This window comes from Sphaerodactylus townsendi, linkage group LG06 (assembly GCF_021028975.2).
Source record: "Sphaerodactylus townsendi isolate TG3544 linkage group LG06, MPM_Stown_v2.3, whole genome shotgun sequence".
Lineage (NCBI taxonomy): Eukaryota > Metazoa > Chordata > Lepidosauria > Squamata > Sphaerodactylidae > Sphaerodactylus > Sphaerodactylus townsendi.
In genome coordinates, this window is record NC_059430.1 from 36,594,720 (window position 1) to 36,617,500 (window position 22,781).

At 44.8% G+C, this 22,781-nt stretch overlaps 1 protein-coding gene across 2 annotated transcripts in view; it reads right to left on the bottom strand.

The window, feature by feature from the left end:
* Positions 1-8,708: 8,708 nt before the first annotated feature.
* The window catches only part of MYH9 (myosin heavy chain 9), a 90,393-nt gene continuing 76,320 nt past the window's right edge, over positions 8,709-22,781 (bottom strand). For both annotated transcript variants that reach the window (XM_048499695.1, XM_048499694.1), the window contains 18 exons: positions 22,382-22,505; positions 21,448-21,619; positions 20,732-20,944; positions 20,213-20,357; positions 19,420-19,626; positions 18,722-18,826; positions 17,945-18,097; positions 16,694-16,942; positions 16,060-16,272; positions 15,160-15,372; positions 14,823-14,984; positions 14,434-14,562; positions 13,187-13,275; positions 12,938-13,061; positions 11,638-11,846; positions 10,751-10,859; positions 10,244-10,416; positions 8,709-10,113 (listed from right to left, as the gene is read on the bottom strand). In XM_048499695.1, the coding sequence (XP_048355652.1) occupies positions 9,999-10,113; positions 10,244-10,416; positions 10,751-10,859; positions 11,638-11,846; positions 12,938-13,061; positions 13,187-13,275; positions 14,434-14,562; positions 14,823-14,984; positions 15,160-15,372; positions 16,060-16,272; positions 16,694-16,942; positions 17,945-18,097; positions 18,722-18,826; positions 19,420-19,626; positions 20,213-20,357; positions 20,732-20,944; positions 21,448-21,619; positions 22,382-22,505 (2,904 nt within the window). In that variant the 3' untranslated portion in view covers positions 8,709-9,998. The remainder of the gene's footprint in view (positions 10,114-10,243; positions 10,417-10,750; positions 10,860-11,637; positions 11,847-12,937; positions 13,062-13,186; positions 13,276-14,433; positions 14,563-14,822; positions 14,985-15,159; positions 15,373-16,059; positions 16,273-16,693; positions 16,943-17,944; positions 18,098-18,721; positions 18,827-19,419; positions 19,627-20,212; positions 20,358-20,731; positions 20,945-21,447; positions 21,620-22,381; positions 22,506-22,781) is intronic.

Below are 22,781 nucleotides of genomic sequence, written 5' to 3' on the forward strand. Positions count from 1 at the left end.
TCGTCTTCGATGGAATTCACTTCAGCCAGCTTCTTTTCAACCATTTCATCGGTCTTCAGACATCTGGCCAGAATATTCAGAAGAGTATCCAGTCAACCATCCATCAATTGATATAGCTCAGTGTCCTCAGCATACTGATGACATCCCAGCCCAAAGCTCTGGATCAGCTTGGCAAGAGGGCGCACGTATAAATATTAAATAATATTGGGAAGAAGATTGCCCCTTGCAGGATTCCATAATTGCTACCTTTGCTCCCAACCTTGGAGAAAGGAGCACAGCCACTGTAAGGCTGTCCCAAGAATTCCTGAATCGATAAGATCATGATTGACCAAGTTGAACACTGCTGTCAAGCCAAGCAACAACAGCTCCGACCCACCTCGGTCCAGTTGCCTTCAGTGGTCATCTGTGAAGGCAACCAGGGCCATCTCCATCCCATGGCCAGTGTGGAGCTGTAGCTGTTCCTTAGTCGCTCTATCAGCTACCTTAAGCAGGAATAAAAGTGGGACATTGGGTGGTAGTTGGAAGGATGTTGGATCTAAGTATAGATTTTACAAGAGTGGTCTCACTATAGCCTCTTTCAGCCCTCCAGAGAAGGTCCTGGAATGTAATGACAGACTGATAATGTTTCCTATAATGGTCTTCAGTGCATCTACACTGACTTTCACCAGCCAAGATTGGTATGAATCCAAGGGGCATGTGGTAGACAATACAAATTTCAGGACTCTGTCAACATTATACTGGGAGAGAAGGCTGAATTAATCCAACTTAGGACCTGAAGACAGCCAAGAGCCCCGGTTCACCAACTTCATCCAAATGGGTCGGGAAGTCCTGGTGGAGTGATAAAATCTTGTCCATGAAAAGCTCACAAATGCCTCACAGCTAAGGTCTGGATTTCTAATAATTTGGGGCCTCTCTGACAAGGCTGTTAAAGACAGAAGTATCCTAAATAATTAAACTGGGCAGGAGGTATACTCTTTCCCACCAAAAGATGACAGTAGAATTGCATATTAATCTGTCCTTTCCTTGACCTACTTTGTTGTAGAAAGCTCTGCTTGGATCCTATTGCCTACCTAGGAGTAGCAGTGGCATAGTGGTTGAGAGCAGGTGTACTCTAATCTGGAGGAACCAGGTTTGATTCCCCACTTTGCTAAAAGCGATGCCATACAGAACCTAAGTAGTGTTCAGTTCTATGAAACCTGAAAGTTGATTCTTTAGTTTAAACAACGGTCGTGGAAATAAAGTTATCCAGCGTTATGTTCTGAATTCTAACTACCCTGTAACATTTGATTGGCACTCGCATACTTTTGTATCCAGACATTATGTCCAAACTGCAGAGCTGTTGCCAAGAACCGCCAGACAGGGAAGCTTTTTTATTTCCTTTTAAAATGTCTTTCAGTCCTACGTAGAATGGCACTCTCCCAGAAGGACCATACATACAATTTCTGTCTACTGAAATATCAAGGTCAAACAATTGTTCCTGTGTTCTTTATTAAATCCCATTACCTAACAGGGAATACTTATGACACTTCAAGGACAATGGGCCACATATTAACTACTACCCATGTGCAGAGCACATTTGGTTTCAGGAGATTGCTTTTTGTTTTCTTTGTCCAAGCACAACTATTATGGGGAGGGGAGTTGTGGGTATATGGATTACACTTGTGTCACAGTCATCTCCCTGGGTGGTCCTTCATCCAGCCAATGTGGTGTAGTGGTTAAGAGCAGAGGGATTCTAATCTGGAGAACTGGGTTTGATTCCCCACTCCTCCACCTGAGTGGTGGAGGCTTATCTGGTGAACCAGATGTGTTTCCATACTCCTACATTCCTGCTGGGTGCCCTAGGGTTAATCACAGTTCTCTTAGAACTCTCTCAGCCCCATCTACCTCACAAGGTGTCTGTTGTGGGGAGAGGAAGGGAAAAGGAGTTTGTAAGCCACCTTGAGTCTCCTACAGGAGGAAAAGGTGGGGTATAAATCCAAACTTCTTCTTAAGCCACCATTACTAGGGATTATGATTGTTGGGAGTATCACACAATTCTGTCTTTCTCTTACAGCAGTGGTTCTCAACCTTCCTAATGCCAGGACCCTTTAATACAGTTCCTCATGTTGTGGTGACCCCCAACTCAAACATTTATCCTTTTTACAGATGGAGAACACTGATGCAGAGAGTCTCAGGCGACCCCTGTGAAAGGGTCATTCGACCCCCAAAGGGGTCATGACCCCCAAGTTGAGAACCACTGTCTTACAGGTACCGTATTGAGTGGCTTACCCAGCCCAAACAACCTGAATAGCCCAGCTCTAATGAGATTGAAAGGTAAGCAAAGTTGACCACAGTTTGTTTTTGGATGGGAGACCACCAAGTAGGACATGAACTGCTGTGCAGAAGAAGGCAAACGACCTCTGTTCATCTCTTGGCTGCACACCTGCATACGAGGGTCACTATTGAGTCAGCTGCAACTTGTTGGCATGTTCTTTTGATCCATGGCAACTGGATTTTGAATTTACATATGTGAGGTGGGCCCGCTCTGTCTTTGAAGGCCATGTGACAAAGTCTTTAGCACCAGAGAGCACATCTACACAGTATTTTTTAAAATTACCTAGTTCAGGCAACAAGAGATTTCCCATCCCCTTCCTTTATTTGAGAATAGGGACCTAGCACTACAGCCTTGGACCTGAGGCCAACGCTGCTTCAGTGATCACCATTAAATTTTCTCATAATCTTATCTAGTACCGCTCTTTACTACAGCCCTCACTGTACACGGCTTTTGTCTGTGCGGGTCCCGTGGTCCTTAGCATAGCCTGTTTAAGTTGGTCAGAAGGAATCACCTGCTTCCCTTTTCACCAACAGAAGAGCTGGCTTGATCCAATCTCCTCCAAATCTACTTGTCCTAGTCACAGACAAGACACCCCAAATTAATTTCCCTGTCTTCTGAAGATTGGGGTAGAGCTAGCTGAAGATGGTGGCTACTCAGTAAGTTTGTACAAAAACTAGGAATGTCTTTTCATTGTGTTGGTCTACAACTGAAAGTAGTGTTATCTTGCTTCCATTTTTAGCAATTCATTGACAAACTGCAATTTTCATAGTTTTTTTGCAGAGGAGGAGGACAGAGGCTAAGAAGATTTTTCTTCTCATTTTGTACTACAAGGTGGTTATCCTTGCTCTTCTACTCAAGCTGGAAACTTTCTAGCTCAGGTAAAGGGGCTTTCGTGAGACCATCTAGACCTGCCTCTAAAAACATACTTTGATGATAGCCTTTGCTGCAGCAACTGAGGAACCAGAACATGCTACTCTTTCAAAGCCATTTCAGGGTTTTTCAGAAAGTAGGGAATGAATCTGGCAACTTGCATCCGCCCTGAACTCAACACATATCTTTTTTTACTATATGGCGTTATGGGATTGGACACATTCCCTCTGTGATGAATTGCTCTTTAGCACCAAAAAAGAAAAAGCAGTCTCCAGCAACATCTAACAAGCATCTCAGTATTCCGTATATGGAGTGAGTGGCTGGTAGTTTAGTGAACAAATATTTAAAGCTATTTCTACACTCCTTTTTCATGTGGTTCAAAGCTTATTTATGAGCAGTATAGCTATTAAAAATGAACCTAATAATATTCATGATGTCATAGGCTCTTAGGTTAGGCACTGAAATGGCGAATGGCCACAGTTGATATCTTACTTCAGGCACGAACCTGCTGTGGAGCCCCAGCAGTGCTGCTTTGTACAGGATTTGGGGCTTTAGCAATTTCTGAGAGTATTTGTGTACTTCGGTGGCAGCACAAGTCTGAATGCAGTATACATATACTAGAGGTACGCTTGTCAGGTAATTGTGTACCTTGTGGCACACTTTGACTTGTCTCTGCATAACTGTAGTGACCTACAGTTCACCCATCCTATTATATAAAAAGCTGGCCATGGTGGCAACAACTCGCTCCCAGCCAGTTGCCACACACACTTGGCTTGGGGGTGGGCTTACACCGAAAGGGGCAATAAGCAAGACAAACAAAACAGCAAAATGTGGCAGTTACTCTCTCACATGCTCACCCTTCTCCCCCACTGCAGAATAATTACAGTCACTATAGTGTCTGCAGATACCTGAGGAGGAGCAGGCACAGGTGTTGGTTGTTCCCAATGGGAAGGTTGCAACTGCTGGCAGCCTTAGCTGCATCACTCATTTTTGTGTGGCAATACAGGCCTCCAGGAAGAGTAAAAGGAGGGAGCTGGTGACATGGGGCTGAGGGGTGGGGGGAAGGCAGGAGAGGTCACTCCCCTGGTGGCCACCATTAATCCTTACATACCAGTGCAGGATCCAGGAGGAAGAGGGAGCTGGTGACATGGTGCCAGGGCTGGGTGTGTGTGTGGAGAGATGAAAGGCAGGATGCTGTTAAGCCACCAACAGTTTTCTAGAGCCTGTTGTGTGTTTGTACAATGGGCTTTACTGCTAGTCCGCAGAATAAGAGTAATGTGTATATCTGTAAAGCTCCAACTGAGAAGTAGTGTTTCAATGACAATCTTTAGAGCTCTCAAACACCAGTGCCAAGATAGATATTCCCTGTGAGCTGTTACAGTGAAAATTCTACAACTGGCCAGGAAAATGTCCATATAAAACTACACCCGTTTTTTCCACACTTGAAAAAAGACTGTTCCTCAGGGCTGCACTTCCACAAAAGATATAAGTATTCCTACTTCTGCATAGTCACTATCAGCCATGCAAAACTTTAGACCACTAATAGAGCAGGATATGCAGGACATAAAGGGAAAAGTGGTCTCCAGAGCAAGTATGCGGTCACTACTGACTTGTCATCACATAGGCAGAGTGACATCACAAGGCAGATTGTGTTTACAGCAGCGGTTCTCAACCTGTGGGTCACAACCCCTTTGGGGGCCGAACGACCCTTTCACAGGGGTCGCCTAAGACTCTCTGCATCAGTGTTCCCCATCTGTAAAATGAATAAATGTTAGGGTTGGGAGTCACTACAACATGAGGAACTGTATTAAAGGGTTGCCGCATTAGGAAGGTTTACAGGGTGGTTTACCACTGCCCAGTTGTCTACACTTTATACTCAGCAAGCTGGGTGCTCATTTTGCTGACCTTAAAGTCAGCCTTGAGACGGCTCCCCAAAACTGGTTGGCATTGAGCTCAGGTCATGAACAGAGTTTGGACTGCAGCTTATCACTCTGTGCCACAGAGCTCCTACAGGCAAGATGTACATACACTCTGTCTTTCATAAAGGTATAGTTTCTATTTACACCAGGAGCGTCCAACTGGACTACAATTCCCATCAGCCCCTGCTGGCATGGCCAAAGCGCCAGAGTTGGACATCCCTGATTTACACAATGGGTTTTTTTCTCCTTTATTTGGTGAGTAAAAAGAGATATTAATAGAGGAACCTTTTTCACTCTCAACAATTGAACCTTCTGGAAACTTCAGAGTGGGGGCAGAGTTAACTTAGAACCACAACAGGAGGAAAACTCAGATCACGGAAAGGGAGAAATCCTGCACGAGTGAGAAACTTGCTTTCCTCTGCCTTTTGATACAGATGGGGTTGAGTGTCAGCCTTGGTTAATAAATAGCTTTGTCTTAGTCCAATTATTGAATGCTGAATTATGTGTGCAGATGGGGACAGCTTGAAAGATTTCTATATATGCATTCAGATAGAATTACAAATTAATTGCCTTCAGAATACAAGACAGCGTGGAGAGGGCGCAAGAAAGACTTGGCTTCAGTGTTTGTTCCTGAGTGCACAGCATTCATTTATGCTGTTTATGATTCAATTAGATGCTGGATATCCATGAAGCCTTGGCAACAGATCCAGTTGCATCCCTGTCATAAGAACATAAGAACATAAGAACAAGCCAGCTGGATCAGACCAAAGTCCATCTAGTCCAGCTCTCTGCTACTCGCAGTGGCCCACCAGGTGTCACAAAAGCAAGTACCATAAAACCACCAAACATGTAGTTTGCATTGCTAGTGGAGTCGAGTATTGTTAGATGTTCATCCAAAGCCCCTGGAAATGTCAAATCCATGCCCAGTCTGCTTTCTAGTTTAGACAGATGAGATTCTGATCAGTTTACTACCATCAGGCTATTGCCGAACACAGCAAGTCACCAATAAAAATAATGTTTTAAGCTCATTTCGAAGCACCCGAGCTTATTTCTAAGCACATTTGTAACATTATCATATGGTAAGCAACTAGATTAAAAAAAAATAATTGCTTTTGTTAAGTTTTAAAAACAGACAATACAAAGTATTTCATTCAGGGGACAGGCATTACCAAGCATCCTCTTGGCCACATCAGCATTAATGCACTGGGAAGTTCTAACTGTACCCATAAAAAGAAGGCACTGTCATAAAACCTTTCTTTGGGGAAAAAGGACAAAGCCACCCCCCCCCCCCAATACATTACTTCCCTTCTCACCACCTATGCATTGAATGAAAAAGGTAACCCTTGGTAGAAGTAGATTCACTTTAGAGACAGAGCCATCACTTCAGGCTTCCTTTTGAATACGAAGCCTTAATTAAGCACTTAATTTTTGAGCAAGGCACTGCTGGACATTCCGTGACATAATTGGGCAGACTAGATTGGCTTAAGGTCACCAAAAGCCAGCTTACTTCCATACATTATTAAGAGGGATGGAGTGGACTTAAAATATCCCCCCCCCCCCGGTTTTGAATTTAGCCCCCCTTAGACTACAGGCGGCTTCGACGATGCCCGATGGGATAGAACCTCAGACTCAAAAATCAACTCCTCTTGGAGATGCAACTCTGATGGAGAGCAAGCAGCTAATGTGAAACTTGTGGGATTGTTCATACCTGGTGCTGCCAAATGGTCAAGAGCCATTCATTCTGGCTCCTGCCCCAATTCCAGTCCCACGGATTATGTAGCTGTTATTCCCTGGAGCCAGACTTGTTCTCCAGTAATCAACACACAGCTTATGAACTTCTTTTCAGATTCCATCAATTCCTGTTTTTGTCTATGCTGGTCAAGCAAACTTTTAGGAATCTACAAGGACACGGGACACAGCAAAGACTACTTGGAATAGCTGCTTTGGCACTTGATATAGGATGCTGCAAGACTAGACTAGCCATGATCTGGATATTTAACAAAAGTAGGCATCAAGAAATCTATTTTTGGTGGTAAAGTAGGTTGTGCAGAATTCAATAAGGTTGTGCAGAATTCAATAAGGGTAAATGTAGAGAATTATTCCTGGTACCTGGAAAATTTTTCCCAACTCATTTGCCACCTACAGTTATCAGGCCTAGGAGGAATGTTTAAAATATAAGCCATCGTTCCAGAGTTCTGAAGCTGAAGAAATGATCCAACCCACTGTGCAATTGCAGCTATAAACTTCTATGTATTAAGCTTATCACCCTGCAGATCACTTTTTCCTGTTGAGGTACTGGGCATCCCTGGCCTTTTCTCCAAGCTGGACTGCTTCGGTACAGCCTTTAACTTCAGCAACTGTACAAAGTAGGCACACGAAGGCCATTGGTAGTGCTCTGACAGTTTTTAAGAGAAGCTTCTGAGAGACGTCCGCCACTAATAAACCATAGCAAAGGCCTTCAGGGTATTGCAAGCTGCCATTTTGAAATATCGATTATCAATTCTTGATTTGCAATCTATTTGTCTGTTAAAATAAAGACATAGCCATCATCAGATTGGTCCCTGGCAGACACACTTCCATGTGCCACCTAGTGTTAAATGGAAGGCACTGAACTTAGCAATTGATGCTATTTAATTCCACTGCATTGAATACACGTACAGAATTTCAGAATGCAAACTACCGCATTCAGTGTCAAATCTCTATCACCATCTGCTGGTGAAAGATACATAAACTATCTGGCAGTTCTTCCAGACCAGAAGATGTATTCCAACAAGAGCAAAAACCTGAGTGTTGATCCTACTCGGAGCACAGGTTCATAGGCTAAGCAGATTTTTTAACAGAACCCACCCAGGACTACTAATTTAGTGTACAGGCAGGATATTTCATGACTGAATGCTCCCCTCAGACACTTCCTGCTCATAGAAAATAAGCATACTGGAATAAGGATAGAGTAGACTAGCTCCCCACAACAGCAAACTTTCCACAGGCAGGTGTATTTTGAGGGGAGTTACTCATTTGGAGGATGTTTTTCTGTACTTTCAGACACTAAACACAACAGCCAGCGTGGAAAAGCGGTTAAGAGCAGGTGGATTCTAATCTGGAGAACCGGGTTTAATTTCCCACTCCTCCACCTGAGTGGCAGAGGCTTATCTGGTGAACCAGGTGTGTTTTCCCACTCCTATATTCCTGCTGGGTGACCTTGGCCTATTCCCAGTTCTTTGGAACTCTCTCAACCCCACCTATCTCACAAGGTATCTGTTGTGGGGAGAGGAAGGCGGGGTATAAATCCAAACTTCTCCTCCTCCTCCTCTTCTCTAAAGATGGCTGATGTGACCCTGCTATTATTTCACAGACTAAGCTTTCCCGGATCACTGCATTCCCAGCATTCTGAGAACATTTATGCCATAGCCACCTGCAATTACTAGATGGTGCTTCTAATCAACTCTAAAATAAGCCACAAGGCTTCCAGGTGCCTTAGACATTAATAGCCAACTTACCTGTGTTTAACAGGCAACCTCACTGTGCCCAAGGCAGCAACTTTCCTGTCTCTTCCATTGCACTCAGGAATATGGAACATCCTTATAAGGACACACAGAAGACTGAAGCACATGGATAATCTTTATTGTTATCAGTGGAGCACCGGTAATCCATTACTGGCTGTAGTGGAGACACAGCTGCGGCACATGCTAAGGCACTTATTATATAAAAAAAGTTTTGCAAATTTATTGGTGACAGCAACTTGGACAGGAAGCTCCCCAAATGAGAGCGTTAACCACACAGTATAGAGCTTCATATTTTAATTTGTCATTTGCTCAGAAGTCTAAATGCAGCATATACAATATGGTTAAGTATACAGGTAAATCCAGCAACCAGTGTACAGTGTAGAAAAGTAAAGACTATCTATATAACCGCAGTCCCCTTAGAAAGGCAGTGATAAAGACCTTTATTTTTCTGACTATAAACGAAAGATACAAAGGCCTTCAAACATATAATCTGTGCAGATTAAAAAGGTTTTCTTCTTCTTTTAATATACTCTTAGTCACTGTGCAGAATAACTAAACCCATCCCCTGATTACAGAGCGAGAGGCCAGGACAGGACAATAAAGGACTTCCTTGCCCACACTCCAGTCAAATCCACTAGATTCTGTTGGTTACCATTAAATATATTTGGTCCCAAAGAGATTCTCCAACGAGCACATGAAAGCTTCCCGCTTCCGTGGCCTGTCGCTAACTACTGGTCCACCCTACCTCAAGACACAAGCCAGACACGCTAGACAGACACCGCTGTGTTTCAGGTCTGTCCAGCCACTGGCCAACAGAAGGGATCATCCAGGAGGAGTTCTGTTCCCCTGCTCTCTACCCAACAATTTTTGGGAGCATGAACACTTCGAGGATATCCATCCCCTCCTAATAACATTACTCCCAAACTGGCAAACTGGGCAGACAGGAGAGGACAAAAGTGTGAGGTCGCTGAGCATGATTGCCAAAAGCAAACAAGAGGAAGGGGAGAAAGGGGTGGACCCTGCATCTATCGACCTAATTAATGGAAGAAAAATAGTTGATTTTACAGCAACAGAAGGAGTCTCTTTCCCCACCAGTCCCCCACCCCCCCAATTATGTAAAATTTGCCAGCAGCCATGATAAGGACTACGCTACAGGCATCTGTAGCTCCCAGACTCTGATCAAACAGCAGAGTCACAACTCTTTGGCATTCAGTACAAGATTGGAAGTTGGGTGAAATGATGTTAATGTCCAATGGCTCCAGATATTCCAGGAAACAGGGTGACAGACATGCGCCACTGTCCCTGGCAGGTTTTAGAAGGGTGTGCAGAAGTCCGCGGGACAAAGGGAAGGCGGGCCACTCCATCACGTGCAACTCAGATCAAGAAGTCGCTCTATTCAGTAGCTTTGGTATCGCCAGCATCTGCTTTGCCATCCACTTCATCATCTGACACCTCCCCTGGGCCCTTCCTGGCAATCCGGCGTGGAACAAATGGCAAGTCACCTCGCCTGTTTGGGGAGAAGACAGTGGGAAATCAAGCAGGGCACTAAATAGATTGCCATGTACTTTGAACACCCAGGACCTGAATGCGGACGTGGCCTAGAGATGTTCACAGGGGAAGCCTAGTCTCCTTCTTACCTGAGTTTGCTCTTGAGGGAGCTGACCTCTCTATTCATGGCATCAGCAGTTTCAGTGGCATCCTCCAGCTCCCGCTGCAGCTTCCTACGTGCCGCGTTGGATCGCTGTGCCTCCTCCTCTGCCTCCTCCAGCTGGCGTTTAAGCTGCTTCAAGCGCACGTTCACTTTGTCTGCCTGCAGAGAGTAAAAAAGAAGAGCTGTCATAGCCCTGTTCTTTTGACGTATAAACATGAATCAGTGACTCCCCAAGTGACTCTGCAGTAGGAGGGAGGCATCCGAGGGAACCAGAATGTCTGCTTCTGGAAAACTAGCTTCCTGGACACAGATTTAAAGTTCCACGCTGTTATGCTAGTCAGGAAGCTTACTCTTCCGATGCAACACAAGGATTCTCCATAACAAACTTCCCACAAATCTGCCTTTAGAAATCTAACAACAGTTTTCATGCCATGCACAGACAGCCTATGATCACCCTATCACCTAGATCCACCTCTCAATGCCACACAGGTACCTGATCCTTGTACTGCTCAGCGTTACGCCTCTCATCCTCCACCTGCAGGAGGACATCCTTCAGCTTCTTCTCAGTACGGCGGACCTGCTTGCTGGCAGCCTGGCGCTCTCTGTAAAGAAAGGGCATGTCAGTGTCCCATCGAAGGAAGGGATCCTCAACCGCCAAGCATCTGGTTCAGAGATTAGATACCCAGAGAAAGCAATGTATGGAAAGCAGAAGAGCAAGAGAGTCCCAGCTTGACAGATTGAAGAATCAGATCATAGGTATCAATACTAATTTCAGGGTCACACACACAGTACAGTAAGTGCCAAACCTAAGCAGTCTGAAGAAAATACAAGTGGTACATTACAGAGCTACAAGTTACTTGAAATGGTGCAGTTGCTGTGAGCGTCACTGAGATTTTTTTTTCGACAGTGCCTTCTGTAAAATACTGAGAGATGGAGAGGAGCTACAGAAAAGGACCTAACTAATCCAAGCAATCAAACGTTTCGTGGAACCCCGGGCACTAATGCAGAGTCACTTGCTTCGAAATAACTTGTTGAAAGTTCAGCTTTGTCAAAATATAAAAGAATTGCCAAGCTAAATTACCACAAATCAGTTCATTCAGTAATGTCTACATCTGAAACCTCTCAGAGTCCATGGGACAACGATGCAGTAATTGATTTCCTGTTCTCCAGCAGTACTACTTGTTAAGACTTTGATTTGAAGCGGCCTTGGTAGTCCAGGCAAAATAGTCAAGTCCAAAAATGCTTCAGTTCCTTTTACCCATCTTGTCCCTTCCCTTAATTTAAAAAGCTGAATAAATAGGAAGGGCCAGGACCCCTATTTACAACCTTCCAAGAGGCAGCTAAAGTGCAAATAAGCAGCAGGTCACCGTTAACACCTACTTTGTCTCAGCATCCAACTGCTCTTCCAGCTGTGCTATCTTTGCCTCCAGAGCAGTGATGGAAGACTTATATTTAGACTTCACAGCACTCTCCATTTCCTGCAGTTTGGCCTTCAGTTCCTTGTTCTGGCGCTCAAGCTGCTGGCGAGCATTTTCATTCTTCTGGGCGTTACTACGCTCTGCATTCAAGTCGGTATTCATCTGGTCGATCTGGCGAAGATAAGTAGAAGTGCACATATTATGAAAAATCAAGTCAGAGCACTTTGTATGAGAAGTAAAAAGCAACAGGAACCACCGTAACCAGGCTGCTTACACAAATATATAAGGTAACAGTGAAAGTATTTTAATAAATAAAGTGCAAAATCGTGCCCCAAAATACAAAACGCAATAGCTTGTGTGTGTATACACACACAAACACAACAACAGCGGTCTCTCTATATCAGCAATAAGATGTCAACCAGTAACACAACTGTTATCGTGCTTTGTATTTTGGGGAACTATTTTGCACTTTATTAAAACACTTCCACCATTATCTTGTATATTTGTGTAAGTAGCCTCAATAGGGTGGATAGGGTGGCTTCCGTTGTGTTTTACTGCTTTGTACACAGTATCTATTGGTGTTGGCGACTTTGCAGCTTGACTTTGTTTAAGCAGCCTCCCAGCTCAAGCCGTGCAATTTGAATTGACCCTTTGGGCATAAATAGGGAGACTGCAGTTTTTGTAGGCAATGCCAGTTTTTCAGAGAACACTGCAACAGCTAGTAGCTGGAGACCCCCCCCTCCCCCCCAGAGAACACCAAATACACAGGAGATAATAAAACCACATTTTAACATGTGTAAAATCCCACTAGTTTTTCTCATATATGAAAAATCTGTGGTGCTGCTAGCTAAGATGAAGCTGCAATTCAACATGACCGTTCTGCCTTCCCATCCCATAACATATGGGGATTCTGTCGTGAACTGAGTTCGCCTGTTAGTCCTTCTAGCCCAGTATCATCTGCCGGAACTGGCAATGACTCTCTTAGGTCTTACACACAAGGTCCTGCCCCAGTACCTTATCCATGCTTACCTGGTGATGCTGGGAATGGAATAAGACTTATAAATGTAAGCACATGCTTTCCAATGTGAGCTTAACTGGGACTTGAAGTTCTGATACTTAAAGTGAGAAGTGTGTGTGTGTGTGCGTGTGTGCGTGTGTGCGTGCGTGTGTGTGTGTATTAAAAAAACTTTTGGAATGGTACAGGGATAGTGATTTTGAGGAATTGTGGGTCTGTTTGCCAGATGAAGCTCCCAAACGCTCACCTGCAAATTTGCTTTCTTGAACCGGTCATTTATCAACTCTGTATTGCTCTGCTCTTCGTCCAATTCTTCCTCCAGCTGAGCTATCCGAGCCTCCAGACGGCGCTTCTCCTCCAGAGCCAGAGCACTAATAAGGAAAGCGCATACACAGTGAGCATACCAATAAAGGTCACTCTCACAAAAAACACTTATCAGACAGGCTGTTAACATTTGCTGGATTTGCTAGATGAAGGGAGACGTGCAGTTACTCACCCCTTGCCACTGCTGTTGGCAATCTCGTCAGCGAGCTCGTCTCTCTCTTGCTGAGCCTGGCGCTTGGCACGCTCTGCAGCAGCAAGTTCCTGAAATCAAGAGTAAGAGGCACTCTAAGACTCCAGCTCAGATTCAAATTCAGTGCAGAGATGGGTCACCTGCCAAATTATGGAGGACAGGGGGCAATGTCTGCAATCTCGCAAAGCATATCTGGAGTACAGGAAGCCTCTCCAATCTCAGCCAGCCACAATCACAAAGCAGTTTGTGTGAGCAGAGGAATACCACTCTTTGGCACCACAATAATCACCAGTCACTCATCAAGGTCATTTGCAATACTGTGAAGTGCACAGGATGTAGGCGTTAGTCAAGCCAAAGAATCGCAGGATTCTGCAGTACACAAAGTTTTATTTAAAAACACTGATATCCTTCCCTTCTTTGTGGCTCAAGGTGGTTTGCAAATAAAAAAGCCCCAAAGCCCCCACCCCACCCACAACAAGAACACAGTATTGGGCTGTACCTGTTTTTAATTGAACTACACCATGGTTTTCAAACCAACTGCATTTGTGTACTTCAAGTCATACCAATACATTGGGCTCCTTCGAAAGGAAACTGAAGAAGAGTTGGATTTATATCCCCCCTTTCTCTCCTGTAAGGAGACTCAAAGGGGCTTACAAACTCCTTTCCGACCCACCCCACCCCCACAACAAACGGTAGGTGGGGCTGAGAGAGCTCCGAAGAACTGTGACTAGCCCAAGGTCACCCAGCTGGCGTGTGTTGGAGTGCACAGGCTAATCTGAATTCCCTGGATAAGCCTCCACAGTTCAAGCAGCAGAGCAGGGAATCAAACCTGGTTCCTCCAGATTAGAGCTGGAGTACACCTGCTCTTAACCACTACACCACTGCTGCTCCAGAAAAAGAAAAGGGAGCTGGAAAAGAAGAGGACTGAAGCTGACCCATAGAGGCAGTTCTGGAGCCAGAAGTTCAAGAGAAGCACTTCAAGGGTGAGCTACAGTCTGAACCTGGCAGAAACAAAAATAGTTTGCCTCCGGCAACAGCTGATGCCGGAGCTGATTCCACCGAAGAGTGCTGACATCAAGTGGAAATGATGTGTGTCGCCCTCCCACCCAATACCCACTCCCTCCAACCCTTTCCCCAAAGACAGCCTGTTCCTTCCCAACTCCTGTGACCCATGGCATACTTCAGAGCAAAATAGATGTGCTTTGCTTTAGTGTTCTGGAATTTGTTACCTCCTGCATTTGGATCATTTCTGCTTCCATGCTCTTCAACTTCTTCTCATTCTCCTTGGCTTGGGTCAGAATTTCTTCTCTAGCGGCACGTGTGTCATCCAGCTCCCGCATGTAATCCTTCATTTGAGCCTAGAAGACAAACAACCCATGAAAACTACCTTCTCCACCTAACCTATTTCTACCCACCCCAACTGACCGTGGCTCTCTAAGCAAGGCTCTCTACCCAAGAGCCTTTTAATGAAAAACAGGGGTTTTGTCCCAGTAGAAGAATGCCAAATAATTGTTCTTATTCAAAGTAGCAAGTGAGATTTTCTGGTGTGTCGTAGTGGTTGCAATGTTAATAGCTGCCCCCCTCCCACATCCTTGGGCAGAACAACTCGGACGCTCACCTGCAACTTCCGGAGCTGTTTGATGGCTTCATCCCGGTTTTTATTGGCAGAGTCGATATGAGCCTCCAAGTCCTTGAGGTCCATTTCCAGCTTCTTTCTGGCAGCCACGGCAATAGAACGCTGCTTCCTCTCATCTTCCAATTCCACCTCCATCTCTCGAACCTATTTAAAAAGAGAGAGAGAGGAAGTATAAGAGGTTTAACCCCAAGCACAGTTCATCCTCCCTTCTATCCAGGTATACAGAAGAGACAGAGGAGGAAGAGCTTCATTACCACCATACAGGTGGCTCAATCATCTCAGTCCTCCCAACTTAAGGCCTTCCTTTCCAAAATGTTACCTGTCTCATCAGCTGCTTCCTCTTCTCTTCATTCTGCTCATCGCGGGCTTGGAGGTCCCGCTCAAACTGTGCCTTCATGGCTTGCTGGTTCACTTCTAAACGCAGCTTGGCATCTTCTGTGGCCTGCAGCTCATCTTCTAGCTCTTCTAGTTGAGTCTTCATCTCCTCCATCTGCTGCTCCAAAGCTCGTTTAGATTTCTCCAACTCATGGACCTGTCAAATTTTAAAAAAAAGTCAGTTTCTCCCACAGACACTTTGAAGAGATTTAAGAAATTAACAGACCAAAACATGGCATATGCTAATAGGGCACTGAGATAGGAATACAAATAATTTATTTTCAACTTGCAAGCTGCTTCCAATACCCTTATCCTTTTCCGCACAACTCCCTTTAAGTAATCCTTCAAAAGAGAATTAGCTCATCTGGGAATCCCTAACATCTAAACTCTGGATTCAGTCCATTTGCAAATTTGTGGATGGACCATTTTAGCGTACAACAACTAATTGATATTTCACCAATGTCACTGGCACAAATCAGATAAAATCTGGTGACATCTTTGGCCTATCAGTAGAATTTTACTCCTTCAGAATTGAGGTTGATGATATACTTCAAATCTCAGATTTCCCTATAAAGAATGCTCTACCAAGCTGTGTATACCGACATGCTAGCACCTTCGCTTAAGATGTTTGATGTAAGGCTCAACACAACACAGTTTCTCGCAAAAGGCATTTCAGAACATTAGACGCTATTGACATGAAATTAATTTTCTGCGCCTTATTGCAAGTGCACAGTAAGCCAATTTTAGGTGGCATCCCCATTTCGGGCACCTCCCAGTTTCCTTCCCTCTTGAGTCCACCCGACTGATGGAGCAAATGCCAAGTCCTAGACAACTGTCCACTCACACTCTTGCCAACATCATCCTTCGAACTCATTAGATCTTCCATCTCTGTGCGGAACTGCTTATTGACCCGCTCCAGCTCTGCTTTCTGCTCTATGGCTTCCTCGAGAGCTCTGGCCAAGGAGAGCGCCTTTGTTTCCTTCTCCCGGGCTTCTGCTTCAGCGCGGTCCCGTTCCTCGGCATATTTTGCAGAGATAGTTTTCTCCTCTGCCAGCAGCTAGAAAAGAAAATCAGCAGGCTATCAGAATCCCAAGGAAAGAATTGAACTATTGCCCCATGTCACTACATCAGGGCTTCCCAGCGTATCAAAACTCTGCTACTAATTCCAGATTCTTGACAGGAAGTAAACTGAATTCCCAGGCCCTTAGATTCCAAATCCAATAGTCTGTTCCACTGCACAAGATCCTGCTATTTGCAAACAAAATCCAGTGAAAGCAGGCAAAGTGATGGTGGGATAATTCACTGGCAAAAAATTTGGTTTCCCCCATTTGCCTCAATCTAATATCTCAATTATGGGACAAACAGTAGCAGGTCCACTATACAAACGTTTCTGCTCCTTTACTGGATAGATGCTAGTGAGTGAGGAGCAGAAAGGGAGTGAGGGATGACCCCATTTGTGAGTCTGCAAGTGAGCGTACCTGATCAAACTTCTTCTGCTTTTTCTCCAGGTTGGAGACTATCTGCCGCTGATGATCCAAATCCACGGTTATGTCGTCCAGTTCTTGCTGCAGCCGGGTCTTTGTTTTTTCCAGCTTGTCGTAGGCAGCTGCCTTTTCCTCATACCGCTGGCTCAAGGCCTCCAAGTCTTTCTGCAGCTTCTTCTTGGCTTCCTCCACGGACTCTAGGCAGCCTAGGCCCTCGTCCATCTTCTTCTTCGCTTCTGCTACCTACAGGACACAAGGAGGAGTAAGCGGGCAAGTTGACAGGATAGAGCTCGGCATTTTTCAAATCAGGTATTTAGTGAAGCAACATGTATGTTTTTGGAAGGAAGAAACTGAATGTTAAAAGGACTGACAACAACAAATGTCTGGAGGAAGAACTTCATGTGGTCTTCTGGAGCAGAGACACGATCACCCTACTAACAGCAAGATTCAATTGTTTATTTTTACAATCCACGACCAGAACAAAAAAACAAAGCACATTTACAAATGCCATGTCAGAGAAACCAAAATTATACATAGATCAAAGTTATACATAAAAACCTTGCCAATATATATATATATTAAAACAAATCAACCATAAAAAACAAACCTAGCCGTAAAAGCATGTTACTAAAACAATACAAATACAGTAAAGCGCAATGGCAGGGTTCAAACATAAGCGAGGGAGGGAGAGTCAATGGACAGAACTTTCCAGGTTACTTACAACCGGAGGGCAACCAAAGGTCTGGAATCCATGCCCTACGAAGAGAGACTTAGGGAGCTGGGTATGTTTAGTTTGGTGAAGAGAAGGTTAAGAGGTGACATGATAGCCTGTTTAGATATTTGAAGGGATGTCATGTTGGTTTTCTACTGCTCCAGAGACTAGGACCAGGAGTAATGGGTTCAAGGTGAAGGAAAAGAAATTCCACCTAAACATCAGGAAAAACTTCCTGACAGCAAGGGCTGTTTGACAGTGGAATGAACTACCTCGGAATATGGTGGAGTCTCCTCTGGAGGTTTTTAAAGAGAAGCTGGATGGCAATCTGTCAGGAGTGCTCTGATTGTGTGTCCCTGCATTGCAGGGGGTTGATGGCCCTTGGGGTCTCTTCCAACTCTATGATTCTATGAACCCATCTCAAAACAAGCAATTCGTATTCAGAACTTTTTCAGGAAAGCTGGTACCATGCCAATGTTTCCGAGCATGCCACACTGCAGCCAGATTTGGACAGACTCAAAAGGAAAGAATACCTGGAACTGAAGGGCAGAAATCTGTTTCTCCAAGTTCCTCTTTGTCTCCTCCTCCTCTTCTAGCTGCTCTCTGAAGCCGTTCTTCTCATCCTCCATCTGTTTCAGCTTGGTACTGAGGCTCAGTTTCTGGCGTGTTTCCTCCTGAAGCAACTCCTGTAAGCACCATCATATTGAACAATTAGCACTTTAGGCTCATGAGTCACTCTGCTCAGCGGTTCTCCATACTTCACATCTACTGTTCTGTCAAATGCCTTTCTCGCTCGGCAAAGCTACGCAAAACTACCTAAATTCCCCAAAGTTCCCTCTGGAGTGGGCCTTTTAAGATTAGTCTTGTACATAAGAAAGCAAAATACTAGTGAGGGTGCAGCGCTTTGGTTATCTTAAATGAGAAAGTGGTTGTAAACCCAAAAAACACTAAGGAGAGAAATCTAACAGTAGACCTCATCTGGGATTAGTATTCATTACTAAGCAGAGCAAGCAGAATCAATACACTTTCTGTGGCAGTCTTCCCTTACCCCTCTGAAAACCATCATGGTCCCCAGATGTCCTCTCAAACTTGTGGCACCTCTAAAGCCAAACATAATGAACCTGTTGGGAAAACAGGCCAGGCCCTGCAGACCACAAGTTTGGATTTGTTCACACATCGCTTAGCACCACATATTCCTCCTTTGCCAATGTAACAAGTCTGTCACTGTCAAGCAAGCGGGCATTGCTTTAAATCCGACAATGAGCAAGTCAATGAGAAAAACAAAGGTGACAGCTCCTCGAAAGCCTTACCTGTGCATCTTGCAGCTGTGATTCCAACGTGGAGAAATCTTTGGCTAGTTTGATTGTCTTGCTGTCAGACTGGTTCAGAAGGCCGGTGACATTGTCCAGCTCAACCTGAAAGAGTGCCAAGCAAAACAGTTTCAACAGATGTTCAAGTAAAAAGGGGTCACGGCCCAACACTGGATGCTGCCTCTTCACAGAACAGGAGAGAAACTCTGCACAAGCAACTCCTCATGGTGGTCCTTTGCAGCATAGTTAAGACTCCCCTAGTAGCATAGAGTAGGGTAGACTTAAGCACCCACCCCCTCACCTCTTGAAAAACTATTTGTTTAGCAGTACTCTGTCTACCTGCTTGGCATAAGCTGGCACAACCAGCAGCAGAAGAGTCCCCAGCAAAACAAGCTCTTCTTACTCATTTCTATCTATTTTTGTAATTTATGGTTTGCTTTGTTCACCAAGACTCAAGGCACATGTAAGCTGGGCAGAGATGGCCACTGGAGAGGGTGTCTCGCTTCTGACTGAGGATGTGCCCAATTCAAACATCATACCCTTCCATCCACTTGAGCTATACTAGCCCTTGTCCACGTGTTCGTTCTCAGCAAGAACTGCACACACCATTAAGAGCCACGCGGCTCTTCCTTCTCCCGTGGCCAAGCCCTATTGCCATTTACCTGCTACAGCAGGAAAGGAAAATTCCAGTCTCGCACCTGCAGTTTGTTGACTCTCTCTGCCAGCTCGGTCCGCACCCGTTCACCCTCTGCAAATTTCACTTGCAGCTCTTGCAGCTGGGTGTCAGCCTTCTTCCTTTTATGTTCAGAGTCTCCTTTGGCTTGCAGCAAGACCTTCACCTCATTGGAGAGTTCAGCACGTTCACTCTCCAAGGCATGCTTGGCCTTCTCAAGGTTCACTTTCACCTTAAGGAAAAGACAGAGAGCAAAAGCTTTAGCTCTGGAAGTAGCAGCTGCACTAATCAGTTAATGAGCACATTATTTCAGAAGACATATCTTCCATATAGGTACAGAACCCCGAACATTACTGGGGACGGAGTCAATAAGTGAGTTTTCCAAAGGAGTATCTGAGAGAAAAGAACTATTATGAATCAGATACAAGCTCTGTGTACATTCACACTGAATGTCTATAAAGTGATGTGGAAGTATGCTACATAGTTGCCAGTTACTATTTTAAAAGTTCATCTATACCAACTGGAAATTTTTCACAAGTATCAGCTGGTCAGTTAGCTGTGATCCTCTGAAAATTAGTTGTCCCCTACCATGTTCTAAACGAAGCCCATGGAGATGGCCTTCCTAAGCTAGAACATCTTTTTGGCCTCTGAATTCTGATCATGTTGTAAGTAAATGGTGTTTTTTTTGGGGGGGGGGGGGTTAAGCATGTGATCTGCCTGCAATCCTTCACCCATCCCCATAACAGACACCTCAAACATGGTTCCCTCGTTAAAGAGTCCTTGCAAGGGGTTCAGCCCATTTTTGGTGCAGAACGTACCCGCTTGGTTTGTTCCAACTGCTCCGCCAGCTCCTCTATAGCCTGAGCATGTTTCTGTCTCATCTCCTGGAACTGTGCCTCGTGGGTCTTTGCCTCATCGTCTAGAGTCCTCTTCAGAAGAGTCACTTCTTGCTCACGTTTTGACCTATTTAAAAAAAAGGTATTTCCCTTTAGGTAGCAGGTGGATTTATCTGCCAGCAACTTGGAACACTGTTATTATCTGCAGCTAACCCAAACACAAGTCTGTGGGGATTGATTCCAAACTGTCAATGGCAGAAACTAGCTCAAACCTCAGAGCTTGAACAGAGAGCTGTCAAGGAAATACTTACATGTTTTTATCAAGTCTCTTCAGACCCAGGAGTAGACAATTTAAGGGTTTCCACTCCAAGGCAATACTCACTTTTGACAGATGCTAAGTGGAGACTGCATCTTAAAATTAACTCTGTCCTCTCATTTTCCTAACTTTTATTGAGACAGAACTGGCTTAGTTTTCCAGTAGGCTCCAGGTATTGTGGTTACCTGAGTTCCTGCTGTGCAGCAGTTGAGTCCAGCGTGTCCTCTAGCTCAGTCTTAAGAGCTTCAAGCTCTTCACCCAGATCCCGTTTCTGCTTCTCCGCTTTATTCCTGGCTGCCCGCTCAGATTCCAGATCTTCCTGTAACTCTGTTAGTTGAGACTCCAGCTCACGGATCTTCTTCAGAGCCATGTTTTTCTGAGCAGACTCCTCTTCCACCCTGACAGAAGGAGACATCCATGGGTTGTACACAAAATATTAAGTTCCATGAACCATAAGCTGGCCATCTATCCACACAAAAGTTGTTCGGAGGTCGAGTGCTGACAGCTGCCCTGATAAACATTGGTGCTCTGTTTATGCCCAGTCTCAAATCTCTCTCACCAAACAAAGTCTAGAGTGAAAGGTTTATGATGGCAGAAAATAACCTAATTACATGGGATTCCCGGCATGGTCTGCAGTGTAAGACAGCTGTCTGCGTTACTGCTACAGACTTGCTCTCACTGCTGAACATTCTAGTCAAAAGTTCATCTTCAACTCAACTAGCTTTTGCAGTAAACACAAGCACAAGGGATTGGTCAGAATTTCAGAAGGAAGGGCCTAAATATCTAGGTCCTTCAATCATTTCAAATGATATCCCAGTTCTTCACTGGAAAGAGAAGAAACAACACAGCTGTCTAATTTCCAGAATAGGACCTCCCTACCCACCTTCCTGACCTCACTCACCTAGCCAAAGCCGCTTGAAGCTCCTCCTCTTTCTTCGCCAGTTGCATTTTGAGCTCTGCTATTTGAGCCTGCAGTTCGGCAATCTGATCGTGCAGATCTGTGGAGTCCCCCTCCAGTTTCCGGCGAGTCTTCTCCAGCTCTTGCCGTTGCTTCTCTTCCCGTCGCAGCCGCTCTGAAGGACAGGACACAGCTGGGTCAGCAGTGGGTACCACGGGCTCTTTAAGATGCTGGTTTTTCATGGGAAAGTTTAGAGCAGCCAAAATGTGCACATTTAGAGTGACAACAGCGGTGGGCCAAATTAGCAGCTCTGAGTTCCAGTATTCGTGTCAGAGAAAGGAGAAACCCCCAAATTCTTCAACCTCCACTGATCCCCTGAGCCCCATTCATTATCCACCATAAAACCACAGTCAGTGCCCACTCCACAAGGCTGCAAAACACCCCCCACACAGGCATTAGAGCCCAATGCTGAAGCTGTCCCCAATGGGAGGGAAGGGAGTCATTCAAATGAAGCAAAATTCCTTACACTAACATTACTAGTAACATGAGGAGGTAACTCCAAGATTTGTGTGGCATACTAACCCCAGTATTCAAACACCACTGAAAATACAGCGGCAGATATATTCCCACAGCAAGAGGAGAAACGGAACCAGCTTCTCTTCTCCATTGGTCTGTTAGAGATTCTCCCCCGGTTAATTTAGACTGAGGCACAGCTGACAAGATGCATAACCTTCAGCCATCCAGCCACTGAACGATTCTATCAGACCAATCAATATCTCTCATACAAGCCCACTGCAGCTCCACTGGTATTAACCCCTTGGGGCCTGATCCCTAATGCAGTCAGAGATTCAACAAATCTCACACACAAATGAGAAATCCTGAGGGACATGCTGGAGCAAACCAGTAAGCCCCCCACTTCACCCAGTTCTTCCCCTACCTTCCAACTCTGTTATCATTGCCTCATGCTTGTTCTTAAGTTTAGCTAAACTTTTTGACTTTTCTTCTTCCTCTGTTAAGTTGGTGGTGAATTCTGCAATCCTTTCTTCCAGCAGTTTCTTCTCCTGAGGAAACCCAAAACACGGACTGTCAAATTTGTGTGGCATTGTACTTGCAGCCATGTCAGTTTCCCCTTCTGTTTATACACAACTGTTCGTCAGAAAGAAGTTTGCGAAATTAACTGAAGCACAACCTAATTTGCAAGTCACAAGGGTTAAAAAAGCCATCCAAAGCCCAGAATACTACAAGACCCTTGAATTTGACTTGTATGCAAATACCTTCATACAAGACATTGTGGGTCTTCTGAGAGATAGCTGAGTATCTCAAAGTTTCAGAGTGAA